At 36.3% G+C, this 18,310-nt stretch overlaps 1 protein-coding gene and 1 pseudogene across 10 annotated transcripts in view; both read left to right on the top strand.

Moving 5' to 3' along the window:
• Birc6 (baculoviral IAP repeat containing 6) overlaps positions 1–18,310 on the top strand; it is a 195,994-nt gene that overhangs the window by 113,942 nt on the left and 63,742 nt on the right. For all 10 annotated transcript variants that reach the window (XR_009057854.1, XM_057783178.1, XM_057783186.1 and 7 more), the window contains 15 exons: positions 247–357; positions 1,271–1,404; positions 2,971–3,098; positions 3,487–4,049; positions 5,298–5,473; positions 5,913–6,009; positions 6,137–6,331; positions 7,236–7,436; positions 10,476–10,755; positions 11,359–11,615; positions 11,843–11,951; positions 12,248–12,469; positions 13,465–14,245; positions 15,165–15,308; positions 16,554–16,683. Coding sequence is in view for 9 of the 10 variants with exons in the window: in XM_057783178.1 (XP_057639161.1) it covers positions 247–357; positions 1,271–1,404; positions 2,971–3,098; positions 3,487–4,049; positions 5,298–5,473; positions 5,913–6,009; positions 6,137–6,331; positions 7,236–7,436; positions 10,476–10,755; positions 11,359–11,615; positions 11,843–11,951; positions 12,248–12,469; positions 13,465–14,245; positions 15,165–15,308; positions 16,554–16,683 (3,528 nt within the window). In the remaining variant the exon portion in view is untranslated. The remainder of the gene's footprint in view (positions 1–246; positions 358–1,270; positions 1,405–2,970; positions 3,099–3,486; positions 4,050–5,297; positions 5,474–5,912; positions 6,010–6,136; positions 6,332–7,235; positions 7,437–10,475; positions 10,756–11,358; positions 11,616–11,842; positions 11,952–12,247; positions 12,470–13,464; positions 14,246–15,164; positions 15,309–16,553; positions 16,684–18,310) is intronic.
• On the top strand, positions 17,890–17,988 carry LOC130889554 (U6 spliceosomal RNA; annotated as a pseudogene).

Here is an 18,310-nt window from a genome sequence, read left to right as displayed (position 1 = left end):
TTGTAAGGCCTGGAATTAGAAGCACGTCACTTCTAATCTTTATGGTGTTGCTTTGTTTTTTGTTTTGGTAAGACAATTTTCTAGATACGTAGGCTAATTAACATTTTAATTACAGGTTCAAAATATCTAATGGTCCTCATTGTTGAACTTGAAATTGTGTCATTTGAATTTTATTTAAATCATTAGTAAACATTTAGTTATCCCGACTAAATATGTTTTTTTTTTCTCTCTCTCTCTTTTATATAGCATCAATAACTAGCTTTCTCACAGTGCTAGCTTGGTATCCAAATACTTTGCTCCGGACATGGTGCCTTGTGCTTCATAGCCTAACACTCATGACAAACATGCAGCTTAATTGTAAGTTCAAAAATTTGGTTTATATAGGTCACTGGCATGTACTTTAATAGTTCTAATAATAAGTTCTTGATGTATGTCATTCCATTAAATGAAATATTAATCTAAGGATTCATTGCTTTTTTTATTTTTTTATGACATTATTTGGGTGGATTTCATGTTTATTTAAACAAATTAATGGAAAACTTTTTAGATTGTGTAAAGTGTTGATCCACTTTCTGATTTATTTTATTTCCTATATAACTCTTCGATACTGAAGATTAAGTTAGTGCAAAGGGTGTGTTTCCCATCTATATTTTACAGGATATAACCTGTGTATGACAAAAAGGAATAGCGTTTGCTTCAATTTATTTTAGAGAACTGGTTTAAAATTCTCCAAGTAAGTGTATATTTTTCTGTTTCTGGAAAGGTTGTTACTCTAAAATAGGACACTTGAGATTTTGGTCCTTTCTACTTGTCTGTGCATTAAAGAAAGATGTATTGAATGTGATTTTACAGTGAGAGTACCCATGAGGTAGATGAGAAGAGAGAATGTAGTTCCAGCCTGTCTTCTGAGTAGAGGTTATTGAGCCCATGCTTCATGCATGTGAAGCAAACGCTCTACTATAGGACTTTATCCACAACCCACTTTGTACTTTTGTGTATGAGACAGGGTCTTCCTGAGTTGCCATATGTGGCTTTGAACTCTTGTTTGTAGCTCTAACAGTCCTAAGCTTGTGGTTTCTCCTCTTGCTCCAGCATCCTCAGTAATTAGGATTACTGGCCAGCAACACAGACTAATGTGATTGAACTCTCCTTTTAATAAGGAATGTAGGATATTTTTTTTTCAACAAAAAATTGCTTATAAACACTGCATTTCACTATTATTAGGAGTAACTTATTGCTTTCCTTACTTCCTCCCCCCTTTTTTTAATAGCTGGTTCCAGCAGTTCTATTGGAAATCAGGAGACTACAGCTCATTTGTTGGTTTCAGATCCAAACCTTATTCATGTGTTAGTGAAATTTCTTTCTGGTACAAGTCCACATGGGACGAATCAGCACAGCCCTCAGGTAACCATACAGTCTTTAACTAGTGATGTGCCCAAACCTTTCAGTGAACAGATTTGTAAAGTATAATCCTTTAAAAGTAGCCTTCCTGAAAGGCTGATAGTAAGCTTTTATCTGTACAGATTCATTTTGTTTGCATGTTTGAGGCAGTGTCTCACTATGTAACCCTGTCTGTTCTGGAACTCACTACTAGACCAGGCTGACTTCGATCACACAGAGATTCACCTGCCTCTGCCTCCTGAAGGTTGGGATTAATGCCAGGTACCACCATTCCCAGCTATTGTTAGTTTTTGAATAATTTAATAAACATTAAATTTTTTAGTGGGAATTAATGTTTTTCTGCAATTTCTCATTTAACGAGTGCTATTATTAAGATTGACAATTAATTATTTTATGATATTAATGATATACCTTAACCAAAAAAATAAACCCCCTAAAATAATGCTCATGAATGAGCTTCATGCATCTCATTGTACATTTCCTTCATATAAATTTCATTTCTGTTGTAATGTAATTCTCTCTCTTTTTTTTTGGTTTTTCGAGACAGGGTTTCTCTGTGGTTTTGGAGCCTGTCCTGGAACTAGCTCTTGTACACCAGGCTGGCCTCGAACTCACAGAGATCCGCCTGCCTCTGCCTCCCAAGTGCTGGGATTAAAGGCGTGCGCCACCACCGCCCGGCTCTCTGTAGCTTTGATGCCTGTCCCAGAACTAGCTCTTGTAGACCAGACTGGCCTCGAACTCCCAGAGATCCGCTTGCCTCTGCCTCCCGAGTGCTGGGATTAAAGCCGTGCGCCACCACCGCCCGGCTATAATGTAATTCTAAAGTAACTTGGTGGGTTTTATTGTGTTTTACTGTTCATAAATTCTTCTAGGATTGTATAATTTTTCTATCATAGCAAATTAGAATAATAATGATAAAGACCACTAGGTAGAAATTCCGCAGAGACATCCTTAACCTGAGGCATGGAAAGAAAATTTTTGAGACTTCGCATAGTTGTATTTCAGCTTTAGGGTGTAATTTTTAATTTTGTTGTTGTTTTGGGTTTTTTTTAAAACAAGCTCTTGTTTTACTAGGCACTGAAAACATGACCATTGATTGAGTCAGTTAATCTGAGTTCTTTTTTTATGTTCATAAATGGTTTATTTGCATGTATGCCTGTGCAACAGGTGCTTGCCTGGTGAATATGGAGATCAGAAGAGGACTAGAGTTACATAGACAGTAACCATGTGTGCTCATTGACCTGGAAGAGCAGCTAATGTTTTTAATCACTGAGTCATCTCTCTGGCCTCTAATTATTTTCTTTAGGAATCATATTTTTCATAAGGTTCATAAAAATCCATGCAAAATATTCTCATAGTGAATCTTTTTTAGTAATATAATCATAAAGAAATAAGATTAATAATAGATTATCAATTTTTAACTTATACGAAGTATTTGAAGACCTAAATCACAAATTCTCTTCTTCCTCTTAAGCATTCTAGCAGTATACCTCATGGCTTTACACCTGACCTTTCAGGATGCCATTGGCATTGCTCAGTAGTTTTCAGTGAACATGCTTTTCTCTTCAGGTTGGTCCAACAGCTACACAAGCCATGCAGGAATTTCTGACTCGATTACAAGTGCATCTGTCTTCAACATGTCCTCAGATATTCAGTGAACTTTTGCTCAAGCTAATCCATATACTGTCTACAGAAAGGTAAATAACAGCATGTACTCCTGTACGTGTCCTGATATAAAAATGAATACAAAATCCTCCAAATACACCCCCTTGACACTAATTAGAATTTGTTTGAAACAAATAGGCCAGAGGATAGTTGGGTTGAGGGTCTGTAGAGGAAACACTCATTTGGTGTTTTGGTTTATCTTGGTCATTTTCATTTCATTTTGTTGTAGTTTTTTTTTCTTTTTTTCCAAGTCTTCCAGTTCCTGTTACAGTAGGTACCTCATAGCTCCATCTGTGTTTTATTGGTCTAATAGCTTAGTAAATTTTTAGCTAAAAGTTATTTTAAATTACTTAAATTTTTCAAAACTACCTAAAGTGATTTAATTTTTAATTAATTCTGTCTGTGTTTCTGTCTCTGCAGGGGGGCCTTCCAGACAGGCCAAGGACCTCTTGATGCTCAAGTGAAGCTATTAGAATTTACTCTGGAACAGAACTTTGAAGTTGTCTCAGTTAGTACTATTTCTGCTGTGATAGAGTCTGTCACCTTCTTGGTGCATCACTATATCACTTGCTCAGACAAAGTAATGTCTAGAAGTGGATCAGATAGCTCTGTAGGTGCTCGAGCTTGCTTTGGGGGACTCTTTGCCAACCTCATTCGTCCAGGTGATGCAAAAGCTGTTTGTGGTGAAATGACAAGAGATCAACTCATGTTTGATCTGTTAAAACTTGTTAACATTTTGGTACAGCTGCCTCTTTCAAGCAATAGGGAATACAGCGCAAGAGTGTCCGTGCCCACTAATACAACAGATAGTGTTTCCGATGAAGAAAAGGTCTCAGGAGGCAAAGATGTCAATGGAAGCAATACCAGTATTCCAGGATCTCCTGCCTATGTTGCTGACTTAGTCTTAGCCAACCAGCAGATTATGAGCCAGATTTTGTCTGCTCTAGGCCTGTGTAATAGCAGTGCCATGGCAATGATAATTGGTATGTATTTGGAATCTTAATCTTTTCTTGGTATTATACCTAGTCTTACTTTTTTTTGTAGGATTTTTGCAAGAACTTAATGTTATTAGTGAATACTTTCATGGAATGACTTTGTAGGCAATTAATTATCAAAAGATTGTATGTGTCAGTTTCAAAAATTCTGAGAAACACAAAGTAAAGTAAGAAATCCAAATTAACCAGGCACAAACCTTTGAATTCCAGCACTGAGAAGGAAAAAGAAGAACGCTCTCTCTTAGTTTGAGGTCAGCATGGTATACATAGGGAGTTATAGGTCAGCTAGGAAGACCCTGTGTCAAAAAAAAAAAAAAAAAAGGTCTTAAGTGCCATGATTTATATATAAATGCCTGTAATGACTTCAGTGTATTAGAGACCAGTAAGATATATTTCTTCTTGCTTGCTTCTATGATGCATATTTTATTATACTTTTACATGCCGTTGTTTATCTTTTCTACCATTTAGAAACGAATATATTGTATTACTTTGAATACACTTTAACAAAATGTGACAAAGTTCATTTCTGATACATTTTCTGCCTACTAGTATTCCCCCCCTCCCTGTTTTCATATGTATGGTTATTTTATCTGGATGTCTACACCAAGTTCATGCAATACCCTTGGAGTCTAGAAGAGGTCATCAGATCCCCTGTGACTGTAGTTATAGACAGTTGTGAGCTAGCTACCATATTGGTTCTATGAATCAAAACTGGTTCCTTGCTAGGTGGCGGTGGTATATGCCTTTTTTCACAGCATTCAGGGGCAGAGATAGACAGATCTCTGTATGTTTGAGGCCACCTGATCTACACAGCAAGTTCTAGACAGCCAGGGCTACCCAGAGAAATCCTTTCTCAAAAAACAAACAAAAATTGGGTCCTCTGGAAGAGGAGACAGTACTTGTCATCTAGACTCTTTATTTTCTTCCTGATTCAATGCTAGAATTTAGAGTGATATTATATGTTAGTCATATAGTAGGATACGTTTTTATAGCAACTTACAGTGGGAGATCTCATGTAACTTGATGCCCCCATGAAACCATTATTTTATTGAATATTGCTATAAATACTTTAATCTTTAGAGGTGTGTGTGTTTGTCTGTCTGTCTCTATTCATGAGGAAGAGACTTACGTACCCATCTTTTAGTGTTTTTTTTAAACTGCCTTTTTAAACTATATATATTTTCTTTTGTTTTTATGTGTGTAGTTTAAAAAATGTGTAATCTTTTATTAAACTAGGTGCAAGTGGCTTACATCTCACCAAACATGAAAACTTTCATGGTGGTTTAGATGCCATATCAGTTGGAGATGGATTATTTACAATATTGACAACACTTAGTAAGAAAGCCTCTACAGTCCACATGATGTTGCAGCCAATCTTGACCTACATGGCCTGTGGATACATGGGCAGACAAGTACGTTCATTCCAGCAGCAGCTGCAATAATTTGAACAGTTTGATAGTAATGTATGTAGAGAATTATATATCTGACAGATTAATAGTTTTTACCTAACGTGTCAGAAAATAACACAGTAGTTAATGAACAAAGTAAATTTTATTTCAGTTTTAATAGAAATTGAAGAATAAAATTCCTTTGCATGGTATTTTCAAAAATAACTTGAGGGTTAGTAAAAGAAAATATATACGGGGAAATAACACTACGAGTTGACTATCAAGCTGTTACCGAGAACTACTTAAGATAGTCAACTCTTCAAAAATCATCTATCTTTCTTTTTAGTTAAGGGGATTAGTATAAATTTTTATTTAATGTAATGTTTAAATTAATTCATTGGTAATTTCATACATTATAGTTTGAGAAATTAAGAAATATAATTGTCCAAATTCACTTTTTTAGGGTTCTCTTGCTACTTGCCAGTTATCTGAACCATTGTTGTGGTTTATTTTGAGAGTATTGGATACTAGTGATGCCTTGAAAGCATTCCATGATATGGGTAAGATAAAACCCCATATGCTATCATTTTAGCATGATCTTGGTATTATTATGTATTCATTTGTGAATTCTTGATGTCCAGTATTATTTCTCTGATTGTTTTTATTTGGTATTCTTTGTGAGTTTAGGTGGAGTTCAGCTTATTTGCAACAATATGGTTACCAGTACAAGAGCTATTGTGAACACTGCAAGAAGTATGGTGTCAACTATTATGAAATTTCTTGATTCTGGTCCAAATAAAGCTGTTGACAGCACTTTGAAAACAAGAATCCTTGCCTCTGAGCCTGACAATGCAGAAGGGATCCATAACTTTGCACCCCTCGGTAAGAAAACTGTCCTTGACTCATTACTATGAGTTGATATAGGATAATGTGAAACAAAATTAGTTGTTGACACAGTTGATATTAGATTAGTACCATTTTAAATATAAGCAGTTGCTTTTATAGGCTGTCAATACCAGAACAATTCTACTAAGGAACAAAGATTTTAACAGGTTTCTTTTTTTTATTTTATTTTTTTTAAAGTAAAAGAGTTTCTTTCAACTTCCAAGTTGAAATAGATGTACAGTGTATGGACCTATGACACTATGACATTTTTAGGTTTGTTTTCTCTTTAAATGTTAATCAGCTTTAAAGAACTTAAATATTAATATCTTAAAGACTTATTTTAAATATGTATTCCTTTATACTGCATTTCTTTTCATGCTTTTTTTTTAATGCTGTTTCATTAAGATGAACATTTGAGAAATAAAGATCATTACTTTCATGGTAAAAAGTATTGTGGACAGTGTTGGTTTTTTTTTTCTTTTCTTTTTTTTTTTTTTTGAGACAGGGTTTCTCTGTGTAGCCCTAGCTGTCCTGGAACTAGCTCTTGTAGACCAGGCTGGCCTCGAACTCACAGAGATCCACTTGCCTCTGCCTCTTGAGTATTGCGTTAAAGGCATGTGCCTCTGTTGCTTGGCTTAGAGCTTGCTTCTTAATTTAAAGATTGCACTAGACTGTGTTCACTAGCAATCATTTGTCATCTGAATAATGAACTTGTCACCCTATCTGTCTTACTATTGGGAATACTTTGATAATCCCGCTTGGTGACTATAAGTGTTGCAGTTCCGCCAGATGTTTATTTTCTGTTCTTTTTGTTGTTTAATATTTATGCTATCTGAATATTTCTCAGTGTCTTGCTGTATCTTTTCACAAGTTTATATGTTAATTAAATTGTTTTTTATAGGTACAATCACATCTAGTAGTCCTACTGCCCAACCAGCTGAGGTGCTTTTGCAAGCCACACCACCCCATAGAAGGGCCCGTTCTGCTGCTTGGTCCTACATCTTTCTCCCAGAGGAGGCTTGGTGTGACCTTACTATCCACCTGCCTTCAGCAGTGTTGCTTAAGGAGATACATATCCAGCCTCACCTTGCATCTCTTGCAAGTGAGTATTATGATGCGCCATGAGAATAACACTAATTTAGAAACAGGTGAAATGGAAAGTACTATTGAGCAAGCCACAATATAGTCACAGTTGATTTTAGGCTGTATGTGTATTTAATCAGTTTTGAGTGGATTATTTTAAATTATCACCAAGTAAGTAATTTCTTATTAAATGAAATGATGTCTTTTTTGCATTATTGTTTATTTCATTTGGTTGTGAATTAGATACACTCTATCAAAATATTTTAGAGTAAATTCTTTAAAATATTTGAAAAAAAAATCAGTTCCAGATTAGGTACAGAACTCTGTAGTGTATTCATTAATAGTACTTGATACTGTTTTTCACTTTCTGTCACTTAGATTCTTTTTTTTGTTTGTTTTTGTTTTTGTTTGTTTTTCGAGACAGGATTTCTCTGTAGCTTTGGAGCCTGTCCTGGAACTAGCTCTTGTAGACCAGGCTGGCCTCGAACTCCCGGGGATCTGCCTGCCTCTGCCTCCCGAGTGCTGGGATTAAAGGTGTGCGCCACCACCGCCCGGCATTGTCACTTAGATTCTTATATTAAGACAGTTACATTCATTTGCTTCTCATTGTTACCCAATGTCACTCAGTTGTCTGGAGACTCTGGGAGATTTCATAGATTGTTACTGTGTTTGAAAGAATATTTTTATTTGAAAGGTAGGCTCATTTAGTTATGTTACCCAAACTATTCTCTAATCACATACAGCTAATATAAAGTAAAAGTCAGGCATAATGTCATGTGCTTATAATTTATTCTGAGGGGAGTATGATATAGGAGGGTTTTAAGCTTGGGTTAGCCTGCATTACCAGATAAAATAAAACAACTCTGAAAGAATAATATAGTCTAAAACCTTACTTTAGCAGGTCAAAAAAATGTAGCACAATTAATAAAAACCCAGAGACAGATTGGGTTTCAACCTGAAGTTCAGACAAGCCAAACAGCCAGCCACTGGCTGTTACCTCTACCTCAGTGCAAAATGGTGATTCTGTCTCCAGGAATCTCTGAATGAGACTGTGTTTGAGAGTTGTAATCTCTTGTTTTGTATTCCTCTCTAGAACTGGGAATAAAGGTATGCACCACTATCGCCCAGTTTCTGTGACAAACTAGAGTGGCTACTGGGCTTAAAGATGTGTGTCACCACTGCCTGGTCTGTAAGGCTGACCAGTGTAACGCCCACACTACCCGATGGTATGTGAGCCGGAAACTAAGCTGGAGACTTAAAAATAAATGCACACACAGACAGGCAGGCACGGGAACACGGGTCCTCCGTGATACAAGAGTGCCAAATTTATTGTTCTCCAGGGAATCTGATATAGAAATCCTTAACTAATAGCCATGCCCAGCTCTCAGGATTTTTCAGCTGCAGGCCTCATGCTCAGAGCAGCTGCAGGCACAGGTGTTTTGCTCAATTCACTCCAGCAGACAAAGGATTTGAGGCAAACAAAAAAAGTCATGGAGCCAGGGGTCTGCAGCCCCTAACAGACCAGCAGGCCTGTTTTACTCTCTGATCTTTAGGCAAGCCTTATTTATTAAAATACTAATGAAATATCACTACATTTTCTTTTTTTGTTTATAATAAAAAATGAAGGCTATAACTAATATAAGAAAACCTATATACTATAAGTACAATGACTATATGCAATATATACAGGCAATAAATACATCATTTAAAAGACAAAGTACTGCTTGACAGAGTAACGTAGGCTCCTATCTCTATTTAGGCTTGGTAGGATTAAAGTTCAGGGTCTGCTTGGGCATCATAATGAGTGAGCAACTTAGGGGGACCTAGTTTTAAGGTAAAAATAGTGAAATGGTCTAATGATGTAATTCATTGATGCGACATTTTCCTATTAGGCACTAGCTTCAATCTCTAGCATTCTTTCTTAACTTCCTTTCTTCCACAGTGAAATAAAGTTCAGTTAGGTGAGTCTGAAATGAAAGAGCTTTTATTTGGGAGTTGATTGGTTGTATAAATGTGGATAGATTTTACATGTGGGAATGAGGAAAGCAAGTACAATGTAGGTCGAGAGAGCAGATATTTATGCATGCTTAATGAACAGTTACTGTATGTGTTCCAATGAAAACTGAATAAATTTATTATTAAGTAGTCGTGGGAATGTCTAGTGTTTTTGATTTCTTATGCCTGTAAATAAATACAGCTAATAGTTTCTTGAAGTGTATTTAAAGTTATAGCTTACAAAGTTTTTTAAATTTCTCTAATCCATAGTGTAAGTGGCATTTAATTGGCAGCTAATAAAATTATACTTAGTGGTTTATCATTGGAATTAAAAACAAAACCAATTTTCAAGATTTTTCTTTGATAGATACATTTCTTCTGTAGTTCTGTGGTGTGGGTAGTAATGACCCTGTGGAAGTTGCCAGTTGTACCTCACTGGGATTCCTTAAATAACAAGAATTGATTTACTTTTAACATTTAAGACTGGTACAGACAGGCTCCGAAACCACAGAGAAACCCTGTCTCAAAAAAAAAAAAAAAAAAAAAGACTGGTACAGGTTTAAAGTGCAAACAAAATTAAAGGTGAAATCAGTTTTAAAATTAACTTGCGAATTTAAACAGTGTTGCAAATTGCAATATGAAGTTCTGAACCATATTCTGTTCTTCTCAAATTATTTTAAATAGCTAATCTTAACATTAACTTAATATAGTGTTCATGACAGTTTTGGTAGAACAGAAATAATAAATAGTTGCTTGTTAGGTTGGAATATTTTGCCTTTTGGGAGTATCAGTTAATGTGTGTATTGAAATCCACAGTTACTGTTTCCTTAGGTGAATATTTCAGTATTTGTGATTATTTTAATTATTGAAGGTTATATTAAAAATATCTAATATTATGATGAATGTTTGTGGTAAGGTATTATTTGTTCTATATAATACTTTAGCAAGTTTATAGTGTAGATACCTGGAAGCTGCCAAATTAGTGGAATTTATATTAGAGTGTGTCATCTAGTTTACTTTTGTGTGTGTGTGTTTGTAAATATTCATTTCTTTCTTTCTGTAGCCTGCCCATCCTCAGTGTCTGTTGAAGTAAGTGCAGATGGAGTTAATATGCTACCTTTGTCAACTCCTGTTGTCACTAGTGGTCTCACCTACATAAAAATTCAACTTGTCAAAGCTGAGGTAGCTTCTGCCGTCTGCCTCAGACTACATCGTCCTCGGGATGCTAGCACACTAGGCCTTTCACAGATTAAATTATTAGGCCTAACTGCTTTTGGGACCACGTCCTCAGCCACAGTTAATAATCCCTTTCTTCCATCTGAAGATCAAGTTTCCAAAACAAGGTATGTTTTTTATTTCTTACTCTTAAAAGATCTCTGTGAATTCAAGGCCAGCCTGGTCTACAGAATGAGTTACAGGACAGCTGGGGCTACACAGAGAGTCTCTGTCTCAAAAAAAAGGAAAGTATGTGTTCTGTGATACATTTTCTATGTTAGATCATAATAAGTTGTTCTGTGGGTGCTTATATAATTCCTAGTTCTCTGGGGTTTAATGAAATATTTTGTGGGGTATAGCAATGAAACAGTAAGCTGAGGTGCATGTGTATTTAGTCTGTGAGTTGACCCTTGTTGTGTGTAGTATGTTTGTTTTTCTAGGTTTCAGTTTTGGGATTATAATCTTGCTTTAGGAATTCCCAAGTACTTGCAACAGTGAACCCAATCTTTATTGTGATTGATCAATGTCAGTTATAAGGGTATCATTTCACCCATACAAGGGTCTGAAGGTCCCCTCTGTGAGCATTATCCTATTCAGAAAACTTACTATGTGTTTAATTCAGTACTGTGTTTCCAGCATTCCAGAACGTTTTAAAGATAATTCTGTTTTATTCCTGCAATAATTAAGGTACTTATGTTAATATACGTATACTTTTGAATTTTATATTTCAGCATTGGATGGTTACGGTTATTACATCATTGCCTTACTCATATAAGTGATCTAGAGGGAATGATGGCTAGTGCAGCTGCACCTACTGCCAATCTGCTACAGACTTGTGCTGCCTTATTGATGTCACCATACTGTGGAATGCATTCACCCAACATTGAGGTTGTACTTGTAAAGATTGGATTGCAGTCCACTAGAATTGGCCTGAAGCTTATAGACATTCTCCTAAGAAATTGTGCAGCATCAGGCAGTGATCCTACAGGTGACTATTGACTTTGCCCCTTATAATTTTTATACACCTACATAGTAATCATACTTGAACTACATAGTGTTTGTAATTATCTTTCTGAAATGAATTTCTCTTAAAGCTTTGTTACTTTTGAACTGTTTTCTCATAATCTATAACTGCCATTTAATTAATAAAATTGTAAGCATATTATTCATTTTAAGTTGACTAATTAAAAAAATCCCCTCTCCCCCTTTACTTAGATTTGAATAGTCCTTTACTTTTTGGAAGGCTGAATGGACTTTCCTCCGATTCTACAATAGATATTCTTTACCAGCTTGGTACAACTCAGGATCCTGGAACTAAAGACAGGTAGATGTTGGTACTATTTTTCTTTTAATCATAAACATGCTGCAATGAATTGGACTTAATACTCTTCATTAGGAAGGCCTCATAAAAGTTAAAACAAATATTATACATCAATATCTATTTATGTGTTTTATATAGTGGAACCTAAATGTAGATTCTATATATTTAGACATATTTTGATTGCTTTTGAGCTAAAAATTTTGCCTTTCCTGTACTAGTTCCCATGTTTATTTCCAATATCAGTTGTAGCATGACTATACTTTCTTTTTCTTTTCTTTTCTTTTTTTTTTTTTTTTAAGAATTCAGGCCTTGTTAAAATGGGTCAGTGACTCTGCAAAAATGGCTGCATTGAAGAGAAGTGGCAGGATGAACTATATGTGCCCGAGCTCATCAGCTGTTGAATATGGTCTTCTCATGCCGTCTCCCTCTCATCTACACTGTGTAGCAGCGATTCTTTGGCACAGTTATGAATTGCTTGTAGAGTATGATTTGCCAGCATTGCTCGACCAAGAGCTATTTGAGTAAGTCTTGAGTGCTATCCTGCCCTCTTCCCTGGGGAGCTAGATTATTTTTGGTTTTCACTTGAACCAAACCACCAGGTAGAGTGTTTTGTTTGTTTCAGTGGTTCAGTAGTTGTTTTCCCCTCTAAAGGTGGTAGAACCTGGGAGAATGGAGCCTAAAAATGAGGTGGATTAAAGTTTCATGCAATAGCCAGCTCTATTCAGAGCATCAGACAATTTATATACTCTTCAGTCACTTTACTCAAGTGACTCTTTTATGAACACACGTGGCAAAAGCTTGTTTTTTCATACCAACGTATGAATAGTAACAGCTGAAGTAACCTGAGAAGAGCATAGCAATGCATTTCAAGACTAGTTTTGTTTTTGAAGAAACTGAGGTCACAAATCAAAAGTCTTGTTTTCTTGGAGTTTTCTCCCAAGCACTCAGAATTCTCAAATGAGAATTCTTTTTTGAACTGTGTTCCAACAAATGGTGATAATTTTTTCTTGATAATAATAAATTTGAAAATAATACAAAAGTAGTACAAAAGTATAAATGAGATAACACATTTTATTTTCTCCCATGCTGGGGATTGACTACTGAGCTATACTCCCAGCCTTGTTTTAAGATTGATTAGCAATATTGTTAGTTTATCATCAAATCAAAAATCTTTGTGTAGATGTTCTAGAGTGCTTTATGTTATTCTTGCTTGCAAATCTTTCTATCAGCTAAATTTTTCTTTAATGTACATTGTAGAAGGAAAATATAAGAAGAAAGTTTGAGATTGGCAGAGATGGTTGCCCACTGGGAGACAGGAAGGTAGTGTACCTAGTTCCAGGATCATTGAGGAAAAACAGCGAGACCCTTTTTCAAAGAAAAGGAGTGGGAATGGGAGGAGAGTTAGAAATGTTAAGTAAACTATATTTTTGTCATTATATTTAATCCCAGTAGAAGTATTTCCAGCAATGAATGTTTTTCTATAAACAAATTCATATGGTATCTTTTCTTTCTCTAGGCTACTTTTTAATTGGTCCATGTCTCTTCCATGCAACATGGTTTTGAAGAAAGCTGTTGACAGTCTACTTTGCTCCATGTGCCATATACACCCAAATTACTTTTCCTTGCTCATGGGCTGGATGGGAATTACCCCTCCTCCAGTACAGTGTCATCATAGACTATCCATGACAGATGATAGCAAGAAGCAAGATCTTACTTCATCACTGACAGATGATTCCAAAAATGCACAAGCACCTCTTGCACTAACTGAATCTCATTTGGCAACTCTTGCTTCCTCATCTCAGTCTCCAGAAGCAATTAAACAGTTACTAGATTCTGGGTTGCCCTCCCTTCTTGTGAGGAGTCTGGCCAGTTTTTGTTTTAGCCACATTTCCTACTCAGAAAGCATTGCTCAGTCAATAGATAATTCCCAGGACAAACTTAGGCGGCATCATGTTCCACAACATTGTAATAAGATGCCCATTACAGCAGATCTAGTCGCTCCTATTCTTAGGTTTTTGACTGAAGTTGGCAATAGCCATATTATGAAAGATTGGCTTGGTGGTTCTGAAGTTAATCCACTATGGACAGCACTTTTGTTTTTATTGTGTCACTCTGGGTCCACTGCTGGAGGACATAATTTAGGGGCACAGCAGAGCAGCCCAAGAGCAGCTTCTCATTCTTCAGCAGCTACAACAGGACTGACTACTCAACAACGGACAGCCATTGAGAATGCAACTGTTGCCTTCTTTCTGCAGTGTATTTCATGTCACCCTAATAATCAAAAGCTGATGGCACAGGTATGAGAACAAAGCCCATCTTAGAGTTTATGTGGGACCTTAATAATAGGAGAAAGTATAACATTTTTGTAAATAGTTAAGTGAGGGCCACGTGATAATAAAACTTGGGATTAAGTACATGCAAATGTCAGAATCCAAGCACAATTAAAGTATCAGTGTCTTTTCCCTCTCCTTGGAATATATGGTCTTCAAAATCCATCACATTTTAGGATGAGGTGACTCTAAATTCATGACCATTCTAGCTACAATCTGACACTCTTTCAAACTCCCTAGTTAAAGAACTAGCCTAGAATGTAGTTTTGCTGATGGAACTTGATTGACTGTAGGTATTACCAGACTCCTGTCATCACTGTTGGTTTGCCTCTCATCACACAGACACTAAGAGTAGGTTTCAGGAGAGAGGCTCTGTACATTACAGTTTATTGGAGTTAGTCTGCATGGCCAACAATTTTGCAAGCTAGAATTAAGAATATTTGCTGGAGCCTTGTTTTGTTGCTAAGTTCTTCAGCTCTGTGGCTTTTGTGACTTTGGACAAGTTGATATATTTATCAGGGATAATAATACCTGTATCAGTTAATTTTCAACACAGATAATATTGTGTATAAACACTTTAGCATAAAGACTATTCCCATATTTTAAGATTAAAAAAGAATTTATTTTGAGACGATGCATTAACATATTTTTGTTAACCAAACATTAGTGGCATGCTTCTTTAATCCCAGCACTTGGGTGGCAGAAGCAGGCAGATCTCCGTGAATTGGAGGCCTACCTTGTCTACAGAGTGAGTTTCAAGACAGCCAGGACTAGGGAGACAAAACAAAAAGTCTTTTGTTAGTTCACATTCTTAATTTCTTGTTCATTTTTCAAAATAATAATCTCCAAATCTTCCATTTTACTTTTGAAATTCTTGTCTCTCCAGGTTCTCTGTGAATTGTTTCAGACAGCTCCTCAAAGAGGTAGCCTCCCAACCTCTGGTAATATTTCAGGGTTTGTACGAAGACTCTTCTTACAGTTGATGCTGGAGGATGAGAAAGTGACAATGTTTCTTCAGTCGCCATGTCCAGTGAGTCATCTTAATGATTACCTGCATGTCTGTATAACTTGCATACTTTTTAAGAGAACTTGCAGTGAGTTCTGTTCTCATTTTTTTTTTTATTTTTCTTTTTACTTTATGTGTATGAGTGTCTTGCTCGAATGTATGTGTTTGCCTGTTGCCCAAGGAGGTGAGAAGAGGATGTTGGATCCCTTGAACTATAGTATGTGAGCTGCATGTATGTGCTAGGAATCAAACCCAGGTCCTCTGTCAGAACAAGGGCTCTTATCTGTGGAGCCGTGTCTCCAACCTGTCAGGAGCCACCTTTTTGTCGCAATCCTAGCCACAGCAGGTTCGTATGTTCCAGTGTAGGGGCGTGAGGATTAGAAATGTTAAGCAGGAGGAACAGAGATAAGAAGGAAACACAGAGTCCCAGGATAATAACAGAAGGGCAATTCAGTGAATGCTGAATTCTCTCCACCCCACCCCACATTTATTTTCCATATACTTTTATACCCCCATACAAAAGGGGGAAAGAAGACAAAAGATGACTTTAACATGATACAAAGGACAACTAGAACAGTTACTTGTTCCAATACGTGAGACATCAAGCCATTAATTCCTGAGTAAAAGTATTTGATGTTTGGGGCAGTGAGCCAACCCTGGACCAAGTATTCTGAAGGCAGCCACTCGCTATGTCAAATCTCCTATTTCAAAAGAAAGAGCAGAAGTATGCTTGAATTCTCTGACCTTGGTCAGAGTGGAATGGATCTACTTCTGTGGGCCATCTTGATGTCCAAAGTACCAAGTGACCACAACTTAGGTCAGGATATCTTGTTTTCTATCCTCCTGTTGTCAACAACTTTGAAAGAATAAAAATAAGCTCAAACTCTAACCTTTAGACAATGTGGAATAGGCTCACATTTTTGGGCCTTCACACCAGCCACACTTCTCTTTAGTAATGTAGCAGACTGAAACAAGAGCAGTTTATGTCAGTGACAGAATGTAAGTGTCCTAAAGGACAATTTGCCATATCCCTATTATTAGAATAACAATTATACTGTTTTTTTGAATTGTGCGATTTTTGGGGGGACACACAGAATATGTAATACCAATCTAAAAAGTTGATGAGCAATTCCTATAGAAAGCATGAAAGAAATACATAAAATATACACATTACTTTATATGCTTTATTGAACTTTTTTTTATGTCTTTGAAATTTTTTTGTAATGGTATGTATCCTAAAACACTCAACTTCTAAATTTTTTCCCCCAGCTGTACAAAGGGAGAATTAATGCAACCAGCCATGTGATCCAACACCCAATGTATGGGGCAGGTCATAAGTTTCGTACTCTTCATTTGCCAGTCTCAACAACATTATCAGATGTTCTTGATAGAGTTTCAGGTAAGTTAAATTTTAGTTTCTCGTTAATCCTGTTTTTGCATTTGATCTAAAAGAATAAGACTTATGTTTATGGTTGTTTTCCTTGCCTATGTATGTCTGTACCACATACATGCAGTGCCTGCAAGATGAAAAGAGCGTGAGTGCATTAGATCTCTGGAACTGGAGTTAGAGACAGTTGTAAGATACCATGTGGGTGCTGAGGACTGGGTCCTCTGCAAAAACAGCACATGGTCTTAGCCAGTGAGCCATCTCTTCAATCCCCTGTAACTGTATTGTTTCCACCCACCCAGAAACTGTTTCACAACCAAAAAAAATCTAAATATCTTCATAACTTGAAAACAGAAAACAATACAAATTAAATAAGCAATAATGAGTATTACCTTCAGGCAATATTAGTCTTAGCTATGATGCCACCTATGTCCTCTGATAATGGGACAAGAGTTAGAAGTGCAAACAGTCCTCTGGAAATCATTGATGGGATTTTCCGACATATAACCATATGAATGACAGTTTTTAAATTAATAAGTATTTTCTGAATCTAGAGGTAAATTCAACAAATTACCAAAAATCAAAATAAAAGTAGTAGGATTACCTAGTTACCTCACTGTTTGTAAACGTCAATGAAGAAAGCAGAGTTACCATTCTCCCCTAAGTGCTTGTTTGCAGTGTTGCAGTGTCTTAAGGAAAAAGCTGCTTTTTTGTTGTTTTCTTCTTGGAGTCAGGGTTTTTCTTTGAAACAGCCTTGACTGTCCTGGAACTCACTCTGTAGACCAGGCTGGCCTCGAACTCATAGAGATCCGCCTGCCTCTACCTCCAAAGTGCTAGGATTAAAGGTGTGAGCTACTAAGCCTACCTGGAAATAGCTGCTTTATATGGCACTGTGAACATCAACTTTGAATAATTAGGGTTTGATGCCTCTTAGAAGGCCTAATTATGATTATTTTCTGTGAACAATAACTGTAGTTTTCTCTAGTGATGTGCTTGTGAGAATGACCCATTTTGCCTCTAAAGCTGATTATGATTATGTGTATTGGATTTTAAAGTAGGTATGTGTTATGACCTAAAAATATTATGTTCCTATTTATGTACTTAAGAGGGAGACCAATATTTTCCAGAGAATTGTTTAAGGAAAAGTTGGGAGCTTTCCATTTATCACATGAAAACCTAAAGTTCACAGTAAAAGACAGCTTGAAAAGACTGGGAAGGTTACTTGGGAGTACGTATACTAGAATTGGAACAGTACAGAGATAAGCAGCACCCCTGCACAAGGATGACGTGCAAATTCATAAAGGATTTCATGTTTAAAGAAAAAGAAGAAAATAGTTATTAGCTTTTGCAGATAGTAAGTCAAACCATTCACTATTATAAAATAAAGTAAAAGATTTCTATTCCAAGACAGTTATGGGGGTAAAAAAATGTTTCTGGAGGCTGGAGCAGGAGGCTAGCTAGAGCTTAGGGTTATCATCAGTGAGGCCCTGTGTCATAGTAAGAAAAAGACTGTTTTCTAGTTCACCTTCCATATCGCTAGCACAGTAGTTTGCATAGAATTGCGGTTCTTCCCTGCAGCTACACAAAGAATACAATAGAATTTTAGTGTGCTATAATCTTTGCATTTTAAACCTCGCTT

This window comes from Chionomys nivalis, chromosome 1 (assembly GCF_950005125.1).
Source record: "Chionomys nivalis chromosome 1, mChiNiv1.1, whole genome shotgun sequence".
In the NCBI taxonomy this organism is placed as follows: domain Eukaryota; kingdom Metazoa; phylum Chordata; class Mammalia; order Rodentia; family Cricetidae; genus Chionomys; species Chionomys nivalis.
Note: the sequence above shows the minus strand (reverse complement) of the source record. Positions and strands in the feature narration are given on the sequence as shown.